Here is a 26,344-nt window from a genome sequence, read left to right as displayed (position 1 = left end):
AACAAAAACAAATATTTGAGAAAAGGCAGAAAAATAGACAATTTAAAAATGCATATAAAAAACAAATTTTCACATGGCAGAAATATACTTTTTTTTTAAATCTCGATGATCCCCGCATGTGTGCCTACACTTATCCTGTCTGAACTGCAGTCACAGTAAATCCCATCTCTGACTCCCCCTCTCTGATTGGAAGATGGGTCGTTGTAATGTTTTTTATTTTTGGCATTTCCATGTTTGCCAGTCTGTGTAAAAGTTAGCACAAAACAAAGATATGAGTAAAATACATTAAATAATACAACGTCAAAGTTAATGTTTTCAACTTGTCGTTTTTTTGTTTTTTTTTTAAATTAACCAGCCATTTTTCTAGAATAACAAACCTGCCCCCCCATCCCCCACCCCACCCCGCGAAACCCCCCAAAACAAAACAACCAAACATAAAAACTTGCAGAAGTGATTGGAGCATACTTGGATTTCTCTAATTGTCATCTTTGCAGAAATAAAGCAAATTTTCCATAAACATGTTTTTGTAATTTGTCTGTAATTATGTTTCTAAAATTCCGTGCAGTGTCTGTAGAAGTAGAAGTGGTAGTCTGTGAAGAGCGCCCCTGCGTATTGATAGTTGGTACTGCAGTCTGCTTGACCCTGAAGAAAGATATTGATAAGCATATACATTATTATAGCCCAACAGTCTGTAGGATCCATGTTTCTGTGAAAATATTTATATAAATAACATCAATAATGAAAATTTCTATGACAGGCAACATAAAATAAAATGTTTTTATAACACTAATGTTTCCATCAATGTTCTTAGTAAAAGTGAGGATTGTTTAAATAGTGTTTTCATGTTCATGCAGCAAGAAGAGGACTGTGTGTCTTTAAGGTTTCATAACCAGTGAAATGTAGGTCTTTTATAGAAGAAAAATTAATAATTTTTGGTTTCTTACAGCCACTGTTGAGCGGAAGTGATACCAGCTTTGATAAAGGCGAGCCACATGAAGAGGCCATTCATGTTCCCCCTGCCGAAAAAAGGCCAAAAAAGGTCAGTTACTATTTATTCAGCAAAACCTCTAATTTTCAATGGAAACAGTAAAAAAATGTCACATTAAGGTCAGAAAAACAATTATTTGAAGCTAATTCTGAATGAATGTTATCATGATCACTTCTTTGCTCATTTGGGGAATTAGCCCATAAAAGTGAAAAATGGCCATACCTACTCAGATAGCAATTAAGAGCCTGGTTGCTGCAACTCATCTGCCAGTTCTCCTCCTTGACAAGTGTAGCATGGGCCACAGATGCCCACACTACACTTGTCATGAACCATAAGAAGTCTGGCTTGTGACATTTGGGCCAATTGATACCGAAGTGCTAAAAGTACCCCAGATTTTATATGTTTGTAAGATTGGAAGGAATATTAGTAAAATTCTCATTTTGTCTTAAGAAGATAAGCCAAACTCATCACTTCATATTAGAAGAAAGAAAAAGGCTTCAAACTTCCCCAAATGAACTAAATTCATTCCCAAAGTTAGAAGTTCGAAATTATTCTGAATTATTGATGAAGCTTTACTTAATTTTTGAGAATAATTAAATGGTTTTTGATAAATATAATATAGTTTTTAAGAGACTTAGTATTTAACTTTAAAACAAGGGCAAAATCAAACGATTTCTACAGCTGGGTTGATTTTCATCAGCGCTGCCCTTGATAATTACTTTGACAAGGCTGAAAATTCACTCAAAGTAAGTTTCACAGATCCAGATAAGTTTATTTCTTCTTTTTTATTCCAGAATCAGGACTGATTCATTTCATGCCTCAAAACTCACTTAGTAGAAAGAAAACCTCGACATAAATGTAAACGTATGACAAAGTATTCGTATGTTTGGTCTTCTGGACAGTCCTCTGTATATCAAGGTTTAAGTGTTACTGTGATTAGCATGTTGTCATCCCACTGTGAAGAAAACCTGCCACACATTCATTATTCATCAGTGATTGGCCCACACTTCCTGCATTATTAACTGCCACAGTGACTGAGTTAGTGAACTGGAACCTCAGCGACCCTCAAAACAAATTTCTGCCTAACTGCCGAACAACCCAGGCCTGATAAATGGAAGAAAACTGATGAATGGGTGGATTGATTTTGACCAGCAATGTAACAAAAAAACGATGAAAAATGATCCATTAATTTGCATCTTCACACAGGCTTTTGTGTTTTAATACACAGCGTCACAGTAAACAATTAGATATTAAACACATTTCTGTATTGTCTCATATTTATAACATAGACATAGTAAACAAAAATTTATATATATATATATATATATATATATATACATATATATATATATATATAAAACACCCAGCACGCCCCTGCGGGCGGTTTTATCCTTCAAGCTCGGGTCCTCTACCAGAGGCCTGGGAGCTTGAGGGTCCTGCGCAGTATCTTAGCTGTTCCCAGGACTGCGCTCTTCTGGACAGAGATCTCCGATGTTGTTCCTGGGATCTGCTGGAGCCACTCGCCTAGCTTGGGAGTCACCGCACCTAGTGCTCCGATTACCACGGGGACCACCGTTACCTTCACCCTCCACATCCTCTCGAGCTCTTCTCTGAGCCCTTGGTATTTCTCCAGCTTCTCGTGTTCCTTCTTCCTGATATTGCTGTCATTCGGAACCGCTACATCGATCACTACGGCCATCTTCTTCTGTCTGTCTACCACCACTATGTCCGGTTGGTTAGCCACCACCATTTTGTCCGTCTGTATCTGGAAGTCCCACAGGATCTTAGCTCGGTCATTCTCCACCACCCTTGGGGGCATCTCCCATTTTGACCTCGGGACTTCCAGGTTATACTCGGCACAGATGTTCCTGTACACTATGCCGGCCACTTGGTTATGGCGTTCCATGTATGCCTTGCCTGCTAGCATCTTGCACCCTGCTGTTATGTGCTGGATTGTCTCTGGGGCATCTTTACACAGCCTGCACCTGGGGTCTTGCCTGGTGTGATAGACCCCAGCCTCTATGGATCTTGTACTCAGAGCTTGTTCTTGTGCTGCCATGATTAGTGCCTCTGTGCTGTCTTTCAGTCCAGCTTTGTCCAGCCACTGGTAGGATTTCTGGATATCAGCCACCTCCTCTATCTGCCGGTGGTACATACCGTGCAGGGGCCTGTCCTTCCATGATGGTTCCTCGTCTCCCTCCTCTTTCTTGGGTTTCTGCTGCCTGAGGTATTCACTGAGCACTCGGTCAGTTGGGGCCATCTTCCCAATGTATTCTTGGATGTTCGTTGTCTCATCCTGGACTGTGGTGCTGACACTCACCAGTCCCCGGCCCCCTTCCTTCCGCTTAGCGTACAGCCTCAGGGTGCTGGATTTGGGGTGAAACCCTCCATGCATGGTAAGGAGCTTTCTTGTCTTTATGTCAGTGGCTTCTATCTCCTCCTTTGGCCAGCCTATTACCCCAGCAGGGTACCTGATCACGGGCAGGGCGTACGTGTTGATGGCCCGGATCTTGTTCTTACCATTCAGCTGACTCCTCAGGACTTGCCTGACCCTCTGCAGGTACTTGGTGGTTGCAGCTTTTCTAGCGGCCTCTTCATGGTTCCCATTCGCCTGTGGGATCCCCAAGTACTTGTAACTGTCCTCTATGTCTGCAATGTTGCCTTCTGGTAGTTCAATCCCCTCAGTTCTGACTACCTTCCCTCTCTTTGTTACCATCCGACTACACTTCTCCAGTCCGAACGACATTCCAATGTCATTGCTGTATAGCCTGGTAGTGTGGATCAGTGAATCGATGTCTCGTTCACTCTTGGCATACAGCTTGATGTCATCCATGTACAGGAGGTGGCTGACAACTGCTCCGTTCTGTAGTCGGTATCCGTAGCCAGTCTTGTTAATGATCTCACTGAGGGGGTTCAGGCCTATGCAGAACAGCAGTGGGGACAGAGCATCTCCTTGGTAGATCCCGCACTTGATGGTGACTTGTGCTATGGGCTTGGAGTTGGCCTCTAGTGTTGTACGCCACATCCCCATTGAGTTCCTGATGAAGGCTCTTAGGGTCCCATTGATCTTGTACAATTCTAGGCATTCTAGGCATATATATATATATATATATATATATATATATATATAATTTTCATGAATTAGAGCACACCATTCTACTTTTTTATTTTTTTTTTTAAGTTCCAAAGTCTGGATGAATTTAATCTATTAAAACATTTTTTTTCAAATTTCATGTAAATGATAAGAAGTTATACTTAATATTGACTTATATTCTTAAAGATGAAAAAGCCTTAAATTAATGAAAAACAACGAGGAGATTCCCTTATTTTAAAAATGGCATTTATGTTCTAAAGAAGATAAAAGCTCAGCTTACAAATAAAGAAAAACCCTGTTAATTATCCTATTGTTTTGTGTGAAGCTTTTACATTTACATTTATACTTGCATGCTGTATATAAGTGACGTTTAGGGAAACAGATTATTGATTCTGACCTGTGTATTTGATGGGTATCTGCTGTCAGACACAGCGCTGATATCCAGCTGAGCAGAACAGACTGTGGACTCATCAAAATTGCACAGATGGACTACCAACTCCTCTGTAGAGCTACATAAACCAGACACAGATTTATATACACAAACAGAAAATAACATTTATGTCAATTTATTTCAATGTCGCATGTAAATTGGCATTTGAAAATCTAAAGTGTCATTCCAACATTAGCAGATAAAAAGGGAATAGATTAAGCTTAAATATAAATAATAATAACAAGAATAACAAGAATAATAATATTAATAATACATGTTTTAATAGCATGTGTGAGTATATTAGGATACTTACTTCATGAGCAGGGTTACTTTCATGTTGACAGGAACAAACTCACTGACAGGAACTCTGAAGATGTATCGACTGGGGCTTAAAGGAAACAACAGAAGTATAACATTATTTATTTTTACTACATATTTAATTAATAGCACGAGGTAGCATGTATCATTACTGAGGACCTGCCAAAATTTAATTGAGATTTTACTGGCATTTAAGATTAAAGGTCTTTTTGACTTTGACATCGACATCCACTCCACATGCACAGTCAAGCATTACTGCAGCCTGTTTTCTTAAAATATCATTTAAGTTTATATGATTTACATAAATGTAAATCACGCAGAACTTTACTGTCTCAAGTTTAAATCTCTCTTACAACAAACTACCTTTTCGCAGTCTTCTCACTCTTTTTACAAAAGTGTCTCCTTGCTAAAGATCTAAGAAGGACGTCCAGTAGATGGAGACAGTTATATCACAAAGGTGTGAAAACTTTCACTGTGGAACTATTTTGCAATAATTGAGTCTATATAAAGACATTTAACGTAGTGCTTTAGAAGAGAGTGACATGACTCTCAAAGAATCCTATAGTGAACTTTATGGGAGAACTCTGCAACAGCAAAGGTAATAATAAGAGCATTTTATTTGTGCATGCTTTTTAAGGCACTCAGGGACACCTTACAAGCAATTATATACCAAAATCACAAGCATTACAGATAAAATAACAGTTGGCAAGCGCCATAGAAATAAAATGTTGACATAGGAAAACCTCAGCAGATTTTTTACAACTTGCTGGTGATAGAAGTATAACAAGGAACTCCTTAAAATTAAAATTTACGAGATTTGAAATTAAATTTTGCTAGTGGTTCTCTACATGTTCATATTCATATTCCGTGACCACTGAAAATAAAGGCAATAGTTAAAATGACAGCTCAAAGGTGTAGAGTGACAAAGTCCACTTTATTTGGCTCTCATGGTGAATCTGGTTATTTAACAAGCTCGCAAAAGCTGAAACACCCTTTTTACAGCAGTGTTATCAAATGAAGAATATACTAAACAGTCTATAACCTGCATACAATCACAGTGTGTTTATGTTCGCTTTCTCTACTTACCCACATTCGTCTCTTAGGCAGTATTTTCTGTCAATCACCAGCTGGCTTTCTTTGATCGTGATAGAGTGGATAGTGGTGTTCGTCCCTGATAGAAACAGAAAAACAGATGTATAATTTATTTATTTTTTTTAAAGAAAAAGAACAAAGAAAATCATAGGAGCATTACTGGTGTCACTCAGACTGCAGTTCTCATGCAAGTAAATGATGATAAATGAAAAATTATGAAATTTATGACCAGAAACAGCATCAAAAATCCAAGTCCAGGAATTCAAGGTTCAAGTTTAACATGTAATAAACATCCTTTATTTTAGTGGACTAGAAACATTAGGCAATGCATCATCTTCCCTGTGACCCAGTATATACTGCTGCTACATGCACTTATGAAACCTCATGCCAATCAGGTTCAGATCAGGCAGGGCACTCACACTCCAAGTCTCACTGTTATTGCCCAAAAGACTGTTCCCCAACCCAAAACCACAAGGAATGTCATGGACATCAAGAAAGGGGAGGAGAGAGAGGAGGCTACATGTGGGCAAATAATGTAAAAAATGGCTCCTAGGAACATTTGGTGTTGTTCTTACTCTAGTTCTTACATTAAGTTACATATTGCAGCAATAGATGGCAGAAGAGCAACCACCGCCCAAACACTGTGGACCCACGAATTGGTTTTATATTGGTTTTCTGGGTATATTTTTTGGCTTTTTCTCTGCTCATTTTTGCTGTGTAAGATTATAACTTTCAAGGATTTGGCTTCCTTCCTATTCTAGTACATCTACATGGAAGAGAGATAAACGCATTGTGGCCAGCCTCTCTCCTCTCAAGATTAGCATAAAAAAGCATAAAAAATCCAGTTATTTACTAAATGCATGGATTAGAAGCGAGCTGCTGATAACATTGGGACTGAAGGAGGAGGGCTTGACGGCTAGGCCACGCAACCAAGCAGGCCTTCAGAGGGAACACGATCGGCATCAGCGGGACTGAAAAGCAGCTGGAGCTGGGAGGGTCTCCTCCCTGACTCCATCCAAGCTCTGTTTGCCTTCTAAGTAATACTGATAGGATCAGAAACCCGAACTATTTAAACAGATGTCCCTATAGCCAGTTTTGGCAACTGAAGATTGATCCACCAAGGCATCTGCTTACAATCAGTCCACAAAGTATTAAACCCCTATGGCTCCTCCTGTGGGACCAGAGGAGGATTGAGCCATTTGGTGCATTCATGCTGAACCCAGAGGAGTTGCATGCATTAAGACCCGGTGTGCTCTGAAACCGAGCTCTCGCCCACTGCCAGGCCCAGGCCTAGGCTGGGGTACTAGTATCTCTGGTGGAGGTGAGGCTTCATGAATCCTTGTTGAAGGATCTTTTGAATAACACTTTGTTTTTCCCTTCTAAGTTAAAATCAGTCAAAGATCTCTCAATAACTTTAATATATGAATTGAAACTATATAAAATTTTACTCACAGTCTCCAGCACTTTTCAGTTGTCCATAAAAATCTTCAATGTTTTTTTCTGAGGAGCAGAAATATCAAATGGTGAACCAAAAATCAGTTATGATGAAATTTTCTTTTAACGTAAGCAAGAACTAGAGAGTGAAATAACTTTACCTTTCATAACAGGTATTTCTGTTGATTTGGAGATGTTGATGTTTGAGTTAGTGGTTCCCTCTGTTGATGAAGGGCAGCAGTACACCTTATCACAGTATAGCAGATCACAGAAGTCCACAGCAGGGGGCCAGAGGCCAGGACTACCAGTTGGCAGGACTGGAAGAGATTTATCGTATTATTACTTTGTTTTCTCTGTTGCCACTGCTATTGGAATTCAGAAGCACTGAAAAAGCTCTGAAATAATTTAATCCGAGTATTTAGGTGAGTGTATTTAGGTCTCTATCTGATCTCTAAATGCTTATAATACTATTTACACCATTATTTGTCTTTGTCCTTTTGGCTTTAGACTCAGTGTTAAAAGGCATAACATTACCTGTGCTGGTCCATGATGAGGTTTGCAGAGGAGTCTCAGTAGTATTACTAACACACAAAAACATAAAACTTGTTGGTTAACATAACAATAATAATGGAGACAAGCTAACAAGTACTACATTTCAGAACTTTTTAGCACCCTTCATTTTCATTTGTCATTTCAAGGGGTAAATAATGCTGGAGCTTGCCAAACAAACAAACTTTGACACTTAAAAATAGTCCAAGTCCAATAAAATGATCAGTGTGGCTGTCTCCCCTGGTGCTATAATAAAGTCTGGATATTTAGGATTTTTTTTTGCTTTACAAAGTGAAGTAGAGTTATCAGGAAGCTAGCCAACTAATAGAAATTTGAAGATGATATATTACGTTCTGACCAAAATATGTATAAAATAACTAAACTGTACAGCATTTCTGTGACGATGGACATAAATGAAGACAAAAAACAAAATACCAGTTATGTTTGGAGGGTTAGTTAAGGGCCATTTCACACATGAGGCTACCTGGTGGCTACGGAACAATGGCAAGGCTAACGTAAGAGAAGAGGGTAGACTTCTTCTCAATAAATGTCCATATTGAGACAAATGTCATCATATAGCATAAATGCATCAAAAACAATCAGAACAGCCAAGAGAATCTCACGCGAATCTCTGAGATGACCTATCTACAACAAGAGGATAGTTATTGATCTGTTATGGTGTGGTTTCCATTACTTTCTCTGTGAAAGTTCTAAAATCCACTGGAAGTTTAACCAGCCTGAGAATGATTCTTTTGGAAGTATTCAAATAAATGCACAGTAGGTTTCAAACAAACAAAAACAAAAATGCCCTGCACATGACGTGACCAGGGGGAGGGGGCTAGCAAAAAATGTTTGGGAACCACTGCCTTAGTGTATCTGAAACAACATATGTAATGATGGTGATCTGGAACTGTTTCAGTGACGAGGAATCACTATGAAAGCTGTTATTGTTTACCTGTTTCCAGGAATGGTTCCAAAATCTTCCTCCTTCACGTTAACTAGGTATAGAGTGGTGATGGAGATGACACTGCACACACAAACACATTACAAAATAGAATTTCTTTCTTTCTTAATTTAACATATCATTTCTAAGTGACATCATATCTCACCAGAAAGCCATAGTGGCCAGCAGAGCGAAGACGCTTATCTGGAAGACTTTATGCCGCAGGCACCGACTGTATTTGTGACTTTTCTCCTCCCTTTGCACTTTTTCAGTCTTACATGCATCAGGTATTGATATTGTCGATATGCTGCTGTGTTTCTGAGGTCTCCTGTTAGAAATAACATAAACACTGCTTCATTTTCAAATCACAGAATAAATTTTCCCAAAAAAAGGAAGAAAATTAAAACTCTACTCCTGCTCCTGAAATCCATCCCTCCACATGCTTCTTGAAGGATGGAAGATAGAGCTCCTTCAAGATTATAACAATAAACTATATTTATTTGAATAGTGATGAGTCTATCCATGACATTTAGCAAAGTTAAGAGGTTATTTTGTACAGAGGTGAACGACAGTCCTTCAACTTTCTACAGGGATATCGGCTTAAGGTACTATATACATTTCTTAAGATGCGTTTCAACTAGCCCAAGATAAGACCTAAAGCTATAGTAACTGATCCCTTGGATGTTATATCATCTGTTACCTGTGGTGATTTCTTGTCTATTAATGCCTTTCAGTGTTACCCACAGTAGCCTTCAGAATCTCAGTTGTCCTTGACCTGTGCTTTGCACTGATATAGTACAGTAATGTTGCAATAAAGACTTCATGAGTCATTTTCCATGGTGCTATATACTTTGTAGTAGGACTCTGCCTTTAGACATAACCATAATGGAGTTATTTTAAGAGAAATTATGAAATGCATCCTTTTAAATATTAGATTTCCTTTGAAGGATGCATTTTATGATATTGTAATATTCTGTTTTGATCCATTTTAGCATTCAACAACTTGTGAAATTGAACTCATAAATGTAACAGTTAAGAAGGTTTGCTAAGACAAACCCTTTCACTTAGTTGAATGGAAAAGGTTTGCTTGACATTTTTGCAAATGTGTTAAAAATAAAGAATACAATTATTACAAGTACATACATAACACTCAAAATTGAGCTCAAGTGCATCATGTTTCCTCTGATAATCTGTCAGATGTTTCTGTAAGTCATTTGGAGTCCACCTGTGGTCCAAGAAATTGTTTGTAGACCTCTGAGATAGGATTGTAACTAGGCACAGATATGGGAATTGGTACAGAGAAAGGTCTGCAACACTGAAATCTCCAGTGAACACAGCGGCCTCCATCATTCAAAAGCAGAAGAAGTTTGGAACCAACAGGATTCTTCCTAGAGCTGACCACCAGCCAGTCTAAGTAATTGGCTTAGAAGGACCTTAGTCAGGGAGGTGACCAAGAACTCAAGGGTCACTCTGACAGAGAGCCTTTGTTGCTCTGTGGAGAGAGGAAAACCTTCCAGAAGGACAATCATTTCTGCAGCTCCCACCAATGATGATGAGTGGCCAGACAGAATCCACTCCTCAGTAAATGGCACCTGAAGGATGTTCAGACCATGAAAAACAAAATTCTCTTTGACTTGAATGCCAAGTGTTTTCTGGAATAAACCAGGCACTGCTTATTACCTGGCCAAAACCATCTCTACTGTAGTGGTGGCAGCGTAATGCTGCAGAGATGTTTTTCAGCAGCAGGAAGCAGGACACTAGAAAGGAGTAATGAAAAGATGAATGCACTGTATAGAGAATTGGTGAAAACCTGCTCTAGATCACTCTGGACCTTGGACTGGGGTGAAGGGTCATCTTCCAACTGGACAGCGACCCTAAGCACAGAGCCAAGATAACAAAGGAGCGGCCTCAGGACCACTCTATGAAAGTCCTGGCCGAGCCAGCGCCCGACTTGAACCTCATTAAATATTTCTGAAGAAATCAGAAAATGTGCACCAACACTCCCCATCCAACCTGATGAAACTTGAGAGGTTCTACAAAGAAGAATGGCAGAACTGCCTAAATATAGGCGTGCAAAGATTGTCCCATCATACTCAAAAATACTTGTCAGCCATTTTACGCTACTCTTTCAAGAATTCTTGAAATAGAAAGACGACTTCAATTTAAGGCTGAAGAATTCACTTGGATGAGTGACAAAACATTTCTCCCACTGAAAACGCAACATCCAGATGAACAAAATGAAATTTCAGGCATTTCCTTACCTGGATGATTGGGCATGCATCAAAAAATTTCTTGGGTTAACTCTGCCTAATATTAGATTTTGTTTGATCATCTGAAACATCTGTGAACAAGTGTGGCAAATATGCTGAAACTAAGAAATCAGGAAGGGGTCAAATGCTTTCTCATACCACTGGAAGTGGTTCTTCCATGGCTAGGGCTGTTCTCCCTGATAGACACAGCATTTGGTGATGTGCATGGCTTCAAGACTTCAGACTGTCATCAACTGCAAAATATCTTTATCGAAGCAGAACAATCCTTATCGGTTTGAGCCTCACAAAATGAAAACTGTGTATGAAAGCAGCTTAACACAGTTTTGTTGAATCTCCCAAACCTGAATTCTTCACACAAGAAGTGTGTGAAAAAGTGTCATTCTCTGAATACATATGGATGTAACTAAGTGATAGATGGATGAAGGTAAATACCCAGTGGATCGTAGACTACCCGTCAGACTCTTCAGCTTTGCCAGTCGACGGTTCCAGACCTCAAGTTCGTTGATACGAGTTTCCAGGTTGTCAGTGAGCTTTGACAGCTGCTGCACTGCGCCCACATTTTCCATGAAGATCTGCTCCTGGAAGAGGAGAGGGAGGGCATTAGTGCTGGTTGCTAAGATCACTGCAGGATGTAGTTGTCAGGCAACCATTATACTTTCAAAATGTTATCTTAAATGTTTCTTCTAATGACAACCATTTTTTTCCTTGTGTTGTGTGTGCATGCAACCAATGTAAGATTTGAAAATCACTAAAGTAACCTAAATTTGGTTGTATTTGAAGAGTAGCATAAATGTAAAAAATCAGTAAAAAAACAAAACACACACACACACACACACACACACACACACACACACACACACACACATATATATATATATATATATATATATATATATATATATATATATATATATATATATATATATATATATTAGGGGTGCAACAATACACAAAATTCATATGTAAGCACTTCTTACCTTGTCCACCATGAGGAAGTTATTAATTTTCTCTCCGTCAGAACAGATGACATCTCCAACATCTTTCACTGCAGAAGGCAGCAGCTCTTTCACCTCCTGAGCTATAATACCTTAATATCAGAAGACACATGGATAAATATAGTATATATATTTTATATATATATATATATATTGATATATTTTTCATATTATTTTGTTATAGTATTAAAATCCATATTTTTGGGGGTAAATTTACTGGTGTATAGAGCTTGACCCAAGACTAGACGACTGGCTACCCAAAGGGTTGCTTCATAAAGTGTCTCATGACATGAAGATGGTCACCCAAATGTTGTGTTCTTATCACCACATTGTTGTCATCTTGTCACCAAATGTGTGCATGGTGAATGCAGTTGTAAGGTCACAATTTGGTGCTCAATTGATTTGCCAAATATATAAATATATATAAATATTGTGGGATTTGTACAAAATATTTATAGACACCATATTGATGTTGGCACTCGCAATGCCCTAGGCAATGTTTATGCAACGTTTCATCAAGATTGGGCCACTCGTCTCAGAGGAGAATAGAAAGATTCAAACATATGGTATGATCAGCATGATGAATTGCAGCACCTGTCTGGTGGGTGTGGTCTATTCCCATTTTGGAAGCAAACTCTGGTTTATAATCAAACTCGACTATCTTCATCTGATTAATTCTCTTCAGCTGCTGCTCAGAGTCGACCTAATAAGCAAAAAGAGGAACACATTTTTGGTCATTTTTAATGTGTAAAGTCAGAGGGACAATAGGACAAACAGAATTCAGCTGAACCACTGAATAAATGCCAAAGAGATCAGTGGTGGTCTTTAAGACATTGCCTTTTTTAATTATACTAAAACTACTTAACTGTCGATTCAGATTCTACAGATTTCTGTGCTGATGTAGATACTACTACAGAAGACTAGAGAGTCGAACATCAACCACAAATGAAAAAGCTACCTGCTACAAATGGACAAAACTCATCATTTAGATATTCAGATAATGAAATTTTTTTCACCTGCTGTATGTTCTCCTTAGCGCGACAGTCAGATGGCTGCATGATGGTGCCCATCACTTTGGCATTACCGCAGACAACCAGTGCCTCATCAGGGGAGTCGGTGTTGATGCCCACCCGACCCTGACACACCAAATCTTCTTGCACCACTCCGCGCTGCCACATTGTGTCCCCATCCGTCTCAAACTGACCAGGGTTAGACGCCTGTGGCAAAGATTTATTTATTTTTAATGGAATCTTAAACTTTTTAATACAGTCATTGAGTTATTGGTTTATCAATTTTTGGTTCATAGATGTATTTTTTTACCCTGACAATAATCTTCTCCGACACCAAAGCTGTCAGGGGAAAACTCTCATCTTTGACTACAGCATACAGACCAACCACCATCTGAAAATACCTGAATAAGCACAAACAATTATTATTGTTATCTACTGCTGTTATGCCTTCATTAATTTTTTTATATTTATACATTTACAAACCTCTGGTCAGGGTTTGGTTTGCCTTTTTTTCGCATGTTGTTGGCCGTCGTCTCGCTGAAGTGCAGTCGGCCAAGTGTTACTCTGGTTATTTTGCCACCGGGTAGACTGACCCTGGAAGTTTTGATAGCATTATGTTTAAAATGCTGTATTTGCCACATTTTTAACTCTATCATCTGCCATTTGGTAGTCTAGATAGCTTGCCAGAGGCTAAATAATTTGACAACAAAGGCCTAAATCAAATCAATCCATACAAGGTCTTCTGCTTATCGAATTCAGGATAAGACAGTTTTGGTCTTGAAAAATGGAGTGTTGGAAAAAAAATGGAATGCTCTAAAATGCTTTTCTCCTTCAACACCCAGCTGCTTTCTTAAACATTGAACTGCTGTACATCATACTGTACTGTCTTCCATGAAGACAATAAGGCTCAAACATTATTCAGGCAAAAGAAAAGCTTTTCTACAGTAGTTAAGTCATATGTATCTGGTCAAAAATATGGACTTTAATACTGTTACATACCTGACTGGATGAAAGGGTTTTTTGCTGCGGTCAGGTTGAGATTGTTCAATGGTCACAAGGTGACTTGGAGTTTCCAGCTTTGATAAGAAGGAGACAAACAAACATTACACAGATGAGTAATGTCGGAAAGCATACTAAGTATTTGCATGTATGAATTGGGTGGACAAGACCAAAGTGCTGTCAAAGGATGGTAGGAACAAGATTTTAGACCTGAACACGGCAGAAATGAGCTACAAGAGCTTTGGGGTCCTTAGGGACTAGTAAAGCGCTATATAAATACAGGCCATTTACCATTTACCAGGAGCATCAGTAAGAAGCTTGATGAGAAGGTGGCAAGTGTTATTGTGATTATTTGGAAATCAAATAAATAGAAGATGACCATCAAATGTCCAGTCTGGAGCTCCATGCAAGAGGTTGCCTCATGGATCATAAGAAAGGTGGTGGTTTAGTCCAAAACTACAGGTGAGCAGTGTTGGTCAAGTTACTTGAAAAAAGTAATCAGTAACTAATTACTGATTACTTCCCCCAAAAAGTAATCCTGTTACTTTACTGATTACTTTTTCAAAAGTAATTAATTACTTAGTTACTTAGTTACTTTTTAAAAACACGATTTACAACCTGAAGAGGTGATAAAGCGATAGGTCTTTCAGCCCAATTCTACTTTTTCTACATAATCCATCATACAAAATGTAATCAAATGGAAAGGTCTCTTTTTAAAACTTGTTTTATTAGTTTTAATCTTTTAACTTTATGCATCAAGCAAAAATGTAATTATATGCAACATTCTCTGACTGGAAGAAATTAGTTTAATATTTAAACCTAATTTCTGCACATTCCAGCACAAAAAATAGTTTTTTTGTGTGTGTGTTTACACTCACTCTTTCAAACAGATGCAAGTAAAACACAGCAGAAAATGAATAAAATCAAAGACTAGTGGTCCTTTTGCTCTATTTTCACCTGTAAAGCGGGAGTAGGGTAGGCGGAGGTTTACCCTGGTGCAGGTGTGCCGCAGTTATCAGTGGAAGAATCCGCGAGTTTCTCTGTGAGTTTCCCATTACGTCGTAGTGCACTCGGTGCTTGCTTGGAAGTTTAGGGGGGGTTTTTTCGCTGAAAAAGAAGTTTTCTTCCCACGCACAGCGGACACTAATGTTTTTGTCACTTTTTATGGAATCAAACTCAAAATAAGGTCAGTATTTCCACGCTTTAAACGCTGCACGCTCATACTCTCTCCCGCACTCGATATGTTATCCATTGTTGATCTGCACACAGCTGTTGTCACAAACGTGGCACTCGCTTACGTCACTGTCATGAAACATTCTGTTCTGTTTTACCAGGAATGTATTAGTCAAACCAAATCTGCTTATTACTCTGCTATTGTCTGCTCAAGTGAGAACTCTACCAAGACCCTTTTCTCACTATTCAACTCTTTTAACAGGCCACCTGATTCTCTCCCTGCTCATCTCTATTCATCTAACTTCTGTGATGCTCTAATGCTATTCTTTATTGATAAAATTCATAAAATACACTTAGACCTGGACCCTAATGCTCAATGTAGCTTCTCTGTCCTAACTTCTCCCCCTTCTCACTTCCTCTCTGTTTTTCAACTTCCATCCTTAGCTGATATTGCTGATCTCATCCATAAATCAAAGCCTTCTACCTGCCAGCTCGATCCTATCCCCACTGTCCTCGTCAAAGCCTGCTTACTCCCTCTCCTTCCCCTCATATCTGCTATTATTCACTCTTCACTCACCACTGGAACTGTTCCTGCTTCCTTCAAAGTTGCTGCTATTACCCCAATTCTGAAAAAAACTGGTCTAGATCCCAACAACTTTAATAATTTTCGTCCTATCTCCAATCTACCATTTCTCTCAAAAATCCTTGAAAAAATAGTTGCTTCACAAGTCCATCTTCACCTAACTGATAATAACCTTTACGAACAGTTCCAGTCTGGCTTTCGTCCTCTACATAGCACTGAAACTGCTCTTATAAAAATAACAAACGACCTTCTTATAGCAGCTTATAGCAGCTGATTCTGGTCTCCTCTCCATCCTCCACCACGTGGCCAGGCGTGAGGTGAGACGCCTGGCCACGTGGTGTGCTGACAACAATCTCTCTCTGAATGTGGAGAAGACGAAGGAGATTGTTGTGGACTTCAGGAGAATGCACACCCAACATGCTCCTCTGACCATTGACGGAGCGTCTGTGGAGAGAGTGAGCAGCACCAAGTTCTTGGGTGTGCACATCACAGAGGATCTCTCCTGGACGTACAACACCACAGCACTGGCCAAGAAATCACAGCAGCGTCTCTTCTTTCTCCGCAAACTAAGAAGAGCAGGAGCACCAGCCCCCATCATGTACACTTTCTACAGAGGCACCATCGAGAGCATCCTGTCGAGCTGCATCACTGTGTGGTTTGGAGCCTGCAATGCGTCCTGTCATAGAACCCTCCAACGCATAGTGAGAGCTGCAGAGAGGATCATTGGTGTCTCTCTCCCCTCCCTCCAGGACATTTACAGCACCCGTCTCACTAAAAAAGCCCTTTGCATAGCGGCTGATCCCACGCACCCAATGCAAAGCTTCTTCAAGCTGCTGCCGTCGGGGAGGAGACTGCGGAGTCTCCAGGCCAGGACCAGCAGGCTGAAGGACAGCTTCATCCATCAGGCTGTCAGGAAGCTTAACTCCCTCCCGATTCTGCCCCCTCTCCCCTCTCTCCTCCACGGTCTCACTGAACTCTGTCACACACACACAAACACACACACTCTCTGACTCACTGGCCTGCACCAGTTACCAGTCACTTTGTGGAGCATTGGACTGCCATTACCTCATAAGACTTTGTTGTTACACTTTCTCTTACCGTACACTACTAAATCTCCATTTGCACTATTTGCCTATTTGCACTACTCTGCCTGGTTTACACTCAATGTCACTTACCCATTATATTGTATATTGTATAGCTTTCTTGTTATATGTAAAATTGTATTTATTTAAATTTTTACTTTTTAATTATTTTACTTGCATTTTTAATCACTTTTATATTTAAATATATTTAAATGTTCATTTGCTATTTATCTAGGGATTGAGAGTAACGCAATTTCTATTCTCTGTATGTCCTGTACATGTGGCAGAATCGACAATAAAGTTGACTTTGACTTTGACTTTGACTTATCCTTCTTGATCTGAGTGCAGCTTTTGACACCATCTCTCATCCCATTCTCCTTAGCAGATTAGCTTCTATTGGTCTCTCTCACACTCCACTAGCCTGGTTTAAATCATACCTATCTGACCGCACTCAGTTCATTCAATTAAAATCCTTCACTTCTCAGCTTTCTCCTTTATCCACTGGGGTGCCCCAGGGATCTGTCCTCGGGCCCCTTCTTTTCATCATCTACCTTCTTCCACTCTGACATATTTTTCGTAAATATAATATTCAGTTCCACTGCTACGCCGATGACACCCAGCTCTATCTCTCTACCAAACCTGACTCTACTCTTCCTCCACCCTCCCTCATCCTCTGTCTAGCTGAACTTAATTCTTGGTTCTCCTCCAACTTTCTTAAACTCAACAGCAATAAATCGGAACTTCTTCTGGTTGGCACTAAACGACTGCTATCCAGAATTAACAATTTCTCTCTCACCATCAATAACTCGCTGGTCCCTATCTCTCCCTCTGTGAAAAGCTTGGGTGTCATTCTCGATAGCACATTATCCTTTAACTCACATATCAATAATATTACACGTGCAGCATATTTCCAACTCCGTAACATTAATCGCCTCCGCCCCTTCCTCACACCTCACGCCACTGCCATTCTCATCCATAATCTTGTTAACTCTAGAATTGACTACTGCAACTCATTATTATTTGGCCTTACACAAAAATCTATCAACAAGCTCCAACGTGTCCAGAACTCTGCTGCCCGTATTATTACTAGGACTTCTTCTACCCACCACATCTCCCCAATCCTGAAGCAACTTCACTGGCTCCCGGTCAAATTTCGCATCCATTTTAAAATAATTCTGTATACATTCAAGGCTATTCATTCTCTCTCTCCACCGTACCTCTCTGACTTATTACAGATGAAGCTCCCATCCCGCTGCCTCAGATCTTCATCTTCTCTTTCTCTTTCTGTTCCCTCTGCTCGTCTGATCACAATGGGAGGGAGGGCCTTTAGCTGCTCTGCCCCTCGACTTTGGAATTCCCTACCCCCGGACCTCAGAAATATTAGTTCATTCTCTCTTTTTAAGTCCACCCTCAAAACTCATCTGTTTAAAATTGCCTATTCTTAAATTTCTGTATGTTTTAACTTTTATCTTCTATTTTTATCATTGTGTATATTTCCAGTTTTTATCTGTTGTACAGTGTCCTTGGGTGCTTTGAAAGGCACTATTTAAATAAAATGTATTATTATTATTATTATTATTATTATTATTATTCTCGCAGAAAAAAAAACGGTTTTAGTAATGCAGTAACGCAGCATTCCTATGAGAAAGTAATGGTAATCTAATTACCATTTTTGCAATAGTAATCCCTTACTTTACTCGTTACTTGGAAAAAGTAATCGGATTACAGTAACGCATTACAAGTAACGCGTTACTGCCCATCTCTGCAGGTGAGGAGTTTATTAATGATCTAAAAGCAAAACACCATAATGGACTGAAATCTTGCAGCGCCTGCAAGGTCTTTGGCACTCACTGTGTTTGGCAGAATGGAGGTGGGAACATAATACTTTGAGGCTGTGTTTCTCCTACGGGCACAGGATGACTTCACCCCACTGAAGTTATCTTGTACCCTTAGCCATGTAATGTTCATTGGCCCCTCAATGGAGTTTCACCATTTTCATAGAGTATTATTATGCATGTAAACCTCCTTTGATTTAAAACTAATGTTTAATGTCTGCATGATTATTTTTCCTTCTCTAACTGAAAGTAAATCTATACACACCTTTACCCCGAACACTTTTATCTGGAAAAAGTCGATTTCCTGTGGCCCACTGGCCGTTTTGATGTACTGTGGCTCTGCATCCACACCAATGTGAACAGTGACCTGAAAGTGGTTCTTCTTTTGGCAAACAAAGGACTCGTCAGCTGTGGAGTAGTTGAAGCCTTTATCTGTATCAACGTGGTAGGCAGGAGGAGACCTAAAACACAGTGATGCTGGTAAACCATGTTGTAGGTCAAGAAAGGCTATCTTTGCAGTAAGAGACTGGGTTGATCCTTGACTCACAGTGTCTGGTAGTTGCTGTCGTGCAAAGTGCTCCACTGTTCTGGCCTGTACTGTTCCCAAGATAGTAGTTGATAGGATCCCACACCCATTCCACCAACACTTGCAGTGCTCCCCACACCACCATGAGTTCCTTCACCATCAGAGCTGGAGGTGCCAACTCCTGCAGATGGTTCCTCAGACTCTGATCTCCTCCTTTTTTTCCTCTCTAAGGTGCTGAAACAGGAGAAGACAGATTCAAAGCTCCAATGGAGTGCCACAGGGCTTAATCTTAGGTCCACTGCTATTTCCTTTTTACATGCTTCATCTTCGTGGCATTTTTATGCCAATAATATGTACACACACATTTTTATATCAATAACAGTCTTCTGTGTATACCAATAGCAACTGTAGCATACTATATCATGTGACTTAATGGGATTAAATTCTAAATGTCAAAAACTTTCCGCATTTCAACAATAATTTAATATTTATTTTAACTGATTAAACTCCATTCACTTGTTCTGGCTGTCAATCAGTCTAAATTCAAGAATATTTTCTCAGCCTTCTTTTGCAGACTCACTCTGTCATTGCAGAACTGATTTAAAATGTAAGTAATTCAGGACTGTCTCTAAAACACATGCCATGCCTTCTTTATCTTTATGGTTTGGATTGTATCCCATGGTTTCTGTTACCTTGCTGTCAACTTTTAGGACTATTTATTCAGACTGTCATTTACATGATAACAATTCCACCTATTGTAAAATAAAATTACCACATTGTGACATCATAGCGTCATAAAGCTGAATATCTGCTTACCAGGTTTGTAGTGTGGAGGCAGAGCCCAGCATATGGGTTGGAGAGGGTGTGGTTAGATTTGGGAGCAAGCCTGGTCCAGTGCATGCTGTGGTATAGATGTTTGAAGGTGGTAAAGGTGGAGAAGGAGGTGTGGGTGGGGTGTAAGATTGCGAGTATTTCTCTGAACTTAGATAGCGTGATTGTCCAGGTGAGTTATGTGTGTGGTGCTGCTGCAGAGGAGCAGGTGGTCCAGGTGGAGCAGGAGGGGCAGGTGGACTCCCAGACTTGATATAAGTGTTTGTGAGTCCCAAAATACAAAGCTGATCATGAGTCAGCTCGCTGGGGTTGGAGGGGGCAGGCCGTCGACCCTTAAAGTGACAGGAGGAGGAAGCAGCAGATGCATTTGTGGGTTGAAATGCCTCCTGCGTGGTTGGCTGGTTGGACCAATAGGATGACATGTAGCGGAGGTTCCCTGATTAGAGAAGAAAATGTCTTACAAAAGCTTTTTTGTTTCATAAATTATTTGCGATAAAACATGATTATTATGAGCCTCAAGTCATTGTTATTTTTATATCTTGAACAATTAGCACAGATGTGCATATGCCTGATGTTTGGGAGGTCTCTTTGCTGGCACAATCATCACAACAAGAGCAACCAGTCACTCACTCCCAAGGTAACAGGTTTGTAGTTTTTTCACACATAACGAGGAAGATTACACTTGTTGGAATTAATAATTTGTACTAGATTATTAGATTACAAGTGAAGAACGCTTCTGCAGACTCAAGGGGCTGTTAAAGTTGTGCGGTGTTGTAATTATTATTTCAGTTATGAATAGCTATAAAGGGGTCACCATGTGTGCTTGATCAGGTTTGCTTTTCAAATGTTAATAAAACCAGTGCTCTTGTCAGCGTGCGGTCTATGGGAGAAAGGAATGTGAAAAAACGAAATTTGTTGTCTCTTAAAATGCAAATATTGCATATAAAAATGCATGTCTGATGTCTGTAAATGGTACCTGGAATCTGTGCAGGTGACCAGGCCTCTGAGCCCGAATCAGGAGGAGACTCAGGCAGCATGCTGGGAGGAAAAAAACAACATGAAGAGCAATTCTTATTCATATTTAATATAAGTGTTTAATTGTGTTATGCATTTACAGCCTTCCCTTTGGTGATAACAACCAGCTGAACACTGACTTAATGTTTGTTGTCTAACAGAATCTCCTCCAGGGAGAAATGATGATATTCATATTTAGTTCTGCAGCTTCAGGATGAGCTGTTTCATGCAGCAAAATACGAGGAAACCTTCTGCACCTGATAGTGAACTTTGTAACTGAGATATATTCAAATGATTATCAGGCAATTAAAATATTGAAATACAGTCAGGACTTCATTTTATAGACCCTACATCATAACTGTAGGGTCATGACCCTAACAGGAGGAGAACTGAGTTCATGCTGTCAGACAGAAATAAAATCGGATAATTGTACCTCAAAGCCACTCTCAGAAAAATACGCAAAAAAGTACAAAATTAGAGAGGTATTAAAAAAAGGTTCCTATCCACATTAAAGGACATTTCAAATGTTTAAACCTCCCTTTTCACCTCCAAAAGAGCAACAGATGAAAAACATGATCTCAAAGTGTCGATGTGTCTTTGAGGGTGACTCTTACAAGCTGATGGGGTCCACATCGTTGCTGAGGTACTGCTCCAGGATGCTCGTGTCAACCGCGACAGAGCTGTCCAACACACCGCTCACATCCTGACCTGAACACACACGCACACACACACACACACACACACACACACAGAGGAAATTACAACGACATTTTCACAGTCGTCACAAACACAAACCAAATGTTAAAGAGTTCAGATTTTCACCTCCAGATTTTAATCCTTCCATTACAGTAGTTTTGCATGATCCACAGTTCACAATAAAAGCCATCCTTCCAGCCAGCCTTACAGTTTAAGCCATCTTTCTCTGATTGACAGCCCCTCATAAACAAGCAGAGCTGCGTGGCTGAAATAACCGCATTAGGAATATCTGCTCTCTATGACATCAAACAGATCCAATAGTATTTGAAACTCTGGTGATGTTTATCACAAGTATATGAGCTACATGACAGAAAATAAAGAAAAGCAGAGCAGAGGCATCGTAATAATTTGTTCCATTATTTATCAAAAGTCCCTCTGATATAATCAGTGGTGTTGAATAACATCCAGTTTCACACGTGATAAAGTTCACCTACACACACACTGATCAATAATTTTTGATCTTATCAGCTTTGTGACAATATGGAACTAGATAAGGTACTGTACATGTGGCCAGTTAACCTACTGACAGTTGGTGGGTTTCTATTTTTAGGGTCAGACTAAAAGTGAAGGCTAAAATGAAATGAAACTCACAGACAACAATGAACTGCTCAGATTTTCAGGACTCTTTTAGATCATGGGAATGTTTCTGTAGAAATCCTTAAGAATTTCTGAACTGTCCTTATTGAGGATCTTAACTTCCCAGTAACTCATCCAAACCTTCTTCCAAGCTCATCTTTAGAAGTCCATACAACCCTCTTAATAACAGGTTTATCAAGCGTTCCTGGAACTGTCACATTACCAACCTTAAAGTCACCTCACAAGAGAATTTTATCCTGCTTAAAGACATCAGCACTTTCACCGGAAAATCCTCAACCATCCTTACGGATTCTTACAGCACGACCCACCCCTTAAATCCAAACCTCAGGCTTTCACTCATTCTGTGATATTCGCAGGTGACGTGCTGCTAATGTTAGGAGGATATCCCACCATTGAAGAACTGCTGCAGCGCCTCGTTCTCTCCCAGGACCTGGGCTGGCAGCCGGCTGGCTTCAGGATCCATTCAGCACAGTAGGGGGCGCTGCAGTGGCAGAGCACGGGATGAGGAGAAAGTCCAGCAGAGCTCTTCACACTGAGAATAAACAAAAAGGTAAATTTTTATTGAATTATTATTATTTTTACCAGCACACACAACAACAGGGCGATGATGTTAATAACCGCTGCATGTTGACGATGTTTGTGCAAAGCTTTTTTGGCCCACCGTCCAAGAAGGAGGAAGGGTGCATACAGACTTACATATATGCATGCATCATTATAGTGAGATTAAAGAGACAAAATGTGATCACAACATAAAATACTTGAGGCTGAGCTCAAACTAAAAAGCAGCAAAACTTGAAGCACAGACTGTAAATAACCTGCTTTTTGGAGCGTTTTGGTTGTCGCCATGTTGGTGTTTGGAGCTAGAAATGACTTGACTTGGAAGAGAGGATGCAATGCCACACTAGGAGCTACTGGTGGACTGCTTGGTTAGTGAGCTGCATACATGAATGTTGTGATTGCCATCAAAGACTGAAGAAAAGGCAGATTGTTTACTTGTTTACCACACACATAGATCCTGCCACACAGATTAACCACACAGCAAGGGATTTTAGTTAACTGCACCATTCAGTGTGAAAAGGCAGCTGTGGCTCAGGAGGTAAAGCAAATGACCTGCCAGCAGAAGGTCAGATCCTGAACACCAAATTGCTCTTGATGCTTGTCTGTGTGTGTTTGAGAGACCATTAGGTATAACTGTGTGTCAGTGGGTGAATGTAGTTAAATGTGCTTTAACTGCTTGGGGTAGAATCTCATTTCTTTACATTTAACAAAACACACCATCGTTCCTGACTTTAACCTTTATCTGTATTTGTTGTCTGAATCACAGAAAGCAGTCACGCCACCATCCACGCTATGTTTGCAGATGAACCACAGTCAGGTGGACATGTCAGTATCTTAGAAAGAACTACTGACTTCTCTTCATTGGCTCCCTGTTATTGAATATGTTACCAAACAGACAGACACCTTCTCTACTTTTAAGATTAAACTTAAAACTTTCCTTTTTGATAAAGCGTTTAGTTAGCGCTGTATCAGGCGATCCTGAATCTGATCTGCATTTAATCATTACTTGTTAGTAATCTCTGGCTCTCTTCCACAGCACGTCTTTGTCCTGTCACCCCCAAATGGTCACGGAAGACCACTGCCTGTACCTGAGCCTGGTTCTGCTTGATGTTATTTCCTGTAAAAAGGGAGTTTTTCCTTCCCACTGTTGCCAAGTGCTCATAGTTTTCTCTGCATTATTGTATAGTCTTTTATAAAAAGCACTGTCAGGTGACTGTTGCTGTGATTAAGTACTGTATAACTGAAATTGAATTGAATTAAAGCTGCCTGCTTTAACCTGTTTTTTGTTTTGAAGATGGACAGCTGCTCCGTCTAATCACCTGCAGGGAAAAGGCCTTCTTAGAGAAAGCCTATACACAAATACAGCATACATCCATTTATGATTGCTTTAATTATGTATTTATAATTTCAGTTCATTCATCAACTTACTCTGAAAATGGTTAAAAGCAGAAAAGTGAGAACACACTTGATTTGTTTTTATTGGTAATGCGTGTCTGACGACACCTGCAGTCAATAAATCACCTGAAATGTCCTGTTTAAACAGCTCAGATCTGCTGGGACATGTTTGTTCAAACACACCTGTCTGCAAGATGGCCGCCAGTCAGTGGTGATTTCAGACTTTATCCAAGCTGCTGTCTTCAGGTACAATCCATGTGTAAGGACGGATTCAGTGTTCCATGTTTCAGATCCTCAAAGACTCCCCAAAGTGTCCACTGTTCCTCGTCTTTCTCTGTGTGTGCAGCCGAGGGAAATCCCTCCTTTAAAGAATAAAAATGTTTTCTTGTGGTTGTATGCGGTGCTGTGTGGATTGTCTCTGTCTGTCAGCTGGACTTTGAGCTTTGAACAGGAAGAGGCATTCGCACACCTGACAGAGGCGGACATCCATAAACCAGCCAGTCATATTCTGGAAGCACACGCATGCCGAGCCTCTCTGTAAATGTTGCTGTACTTTCTTTCTCCTCATCACCTCGTGATGTTTCACAGGGGGAATAAAAAAAAAGTGTTAACAAGCTGAATGAAAGCATCCACACATCAGAGGCTGCTGTTTCTGTCTTTGCTATGCAGAAATTCAAGTTCGCATTTATACATCTGCGAAGCTGAGGGTGTAATGTGTGATTAAGTGGTTCGGTGTGAGTTTCAAACAATTACATTTCTGTACTCTGATGAATATTCCCTCCGACACACCACACGTGATCTGTTTATTGGCTGTTTGGCTTCAAACGTCAGATTCAGACCGCAAAGAGTCGATAATTCAGGGGTTTGTGGGGCGTGGTGGTGGTGTGACTGTACCTGCAGGCAGAAATGTGCCACATATGTAGTTCAGACAAATTTGTCTGAGTTACATAATCTGTAACCTATAGCCTATAACAAAAAGGTATTTTACATGCTTCTCTTTTAAATTTCTCCTGAATAGCCCAGTATCTATTTCCTCATGAGTCATGACACTTTCTCTACTGTCAGTCTGCTACGTTAACTACAGCCCTCTGACTACAGCCACACTTCAGTTGATGACTCTTAAACACTGTTTACCTGTTGTACACATAATGTCAAAGCTGTGATTTCTTCTCATTTTCCTGATAGATTTAGTTCATTTTAGGAATTTTAAAACTATTTAAAAACACAGATATTTGCAGTAAATTCCCTAAAGAAAGCTGGTTTAAAACATCAAGATCACCATTCAGATTAAATTTCTTTCAGGGAAGATCCAAAACCTCTTCGGTGGTCACCAGCAGGATTTATTTAAAGAAAAACAAAACCGTAAATCTCTGAAATATCATCCTGCTTCTTTTTGTGGAAATAACCTCAAATTTGCAGGAAAATCCTGCAGCTGTGGCTTGGGCTGCCTGCTGATGCTAATACTTAAGCAGTGAGTCCTTGGTCCAGTGTCTGGCTGACCCTCCTTTACTGAATGTTAAAGAATTGAATGTTAAAGAACAGGGAAACCTTCAACCACGCAGTACTTTTGAGCTCATGCTGTGTCATTGTTTGACCAGCAGGTGGCAGCAGAGACTGAACTGTCATCAGTCTGATAATGAAAAAATGGCGTAATGACGTTTTTAACCTAATAAATAATTACATATATAGCAAATGGTTCACATCAGTTGATCAGTGCCTCTCCATCTGGCCAGCAGGTGGTGCTGCAGGACTACAAATTGCTCAGTCAAACTGTGGCTTCACAGGCTGACAAGTCAACCATAAGGAGTCAAACACAAAAAAGTGAACACATGAAGACAATAAAAGAGCAGTTTTGATGCTGCCCTGTAACTG

General features: G+C 39.9%; 1 protein-coding gene across 1 annotated transcript; it reads right to left on the bottom strand.

Moving 5' to 3' along the window:
- Positions 1–419: 419 nt before the first annotated feature.
- Positions 420–23,048, bottom strand: myrfl (myelin regulatory factor like). The gene is made up of 23 exons (XM_085436774.1): positions 22,910–23,048; positions 21,781–21,874; positions 21,129–21,190; positions 20,138–20,588; positions 19,343–19,555; positions 19,061–19,256; positions 14,123–14,199; positions 13,607–13,717; positions 13,434–13,524; positions 13,130–13,330; positions 12,708–12,816; positions 12,096–12,205; positions 11,551–11,696; positions 9,015–9,176; positions 8,861–8,932; positions 7,891–7,937; positions 7,518–7,673; positions 7,375–7,422; positions 5,917–6,001; positions 4,826–4,900; positions 4,480–4,591; positions 945–1,016; positions 420–642 (listed from the first exon to the last, which is right to left on the bottom strand). The coding sequence occupies exons 1-23, from the start codon at positions 22,980–22,982 to the stop codon at positions 550–552; spliced, it is 2,856 nt and encodes a 951-aa protein (XP_085292900.1). The 5' UTR covers positions 22,983–23,048; the 3' UTR covers positions 420–549.
- Positions 23,049–26,344: the final 3,296 nt, after the last annotated feature.

Source organism: Copadichromis virginalis, linkage group LG17 (assembly GCF_057382275.1).
Source record: "Copadichromis virginalis isolate Kocher_CV1m ecotype Utaka linkage group LG17, C_Virginalis_male_GT1.1, whole genome shotgun sequence".
Taxonomy (NCBI): domain Eukaryota; kingdom Metazoa; phylum Chordata; class Actinopteri; order Cichliformes; family Cichlidae; genus Copadichromis; species Copadichromis virginalis.
This window is presented reverse-complemented; position numbering and strand designations above follow the sequence as displayed.

What these genes read in the sequence shown, in the direction of transcription:
- myrfl (XM_085436774.1), bottom strand. Translation starts at nt 22,982, where the DNA reads ATGGATCCTGAAGCCAGCCGGCTGCCAGCCCAGGTCCTGGGAGAGAAC. An exon ending in AAACCAAACCCTGACCAGAG is followed by an intron (nt 13,525 to 13,606) that starts GTTTGTAAATGT and finishes GTGCTTATTCAG; the next exon opens with GTATTTTCAGATGGTGGTTG. An exon ending in ACTGAAAAGTGCTGGAGACT is followed by an intron (nt 6,002 to 7,374) that starts GTGAGTAAAATT and finishes TGTTTCTATCAG; the next exon opens with GGACGAACACCACTATCCAC.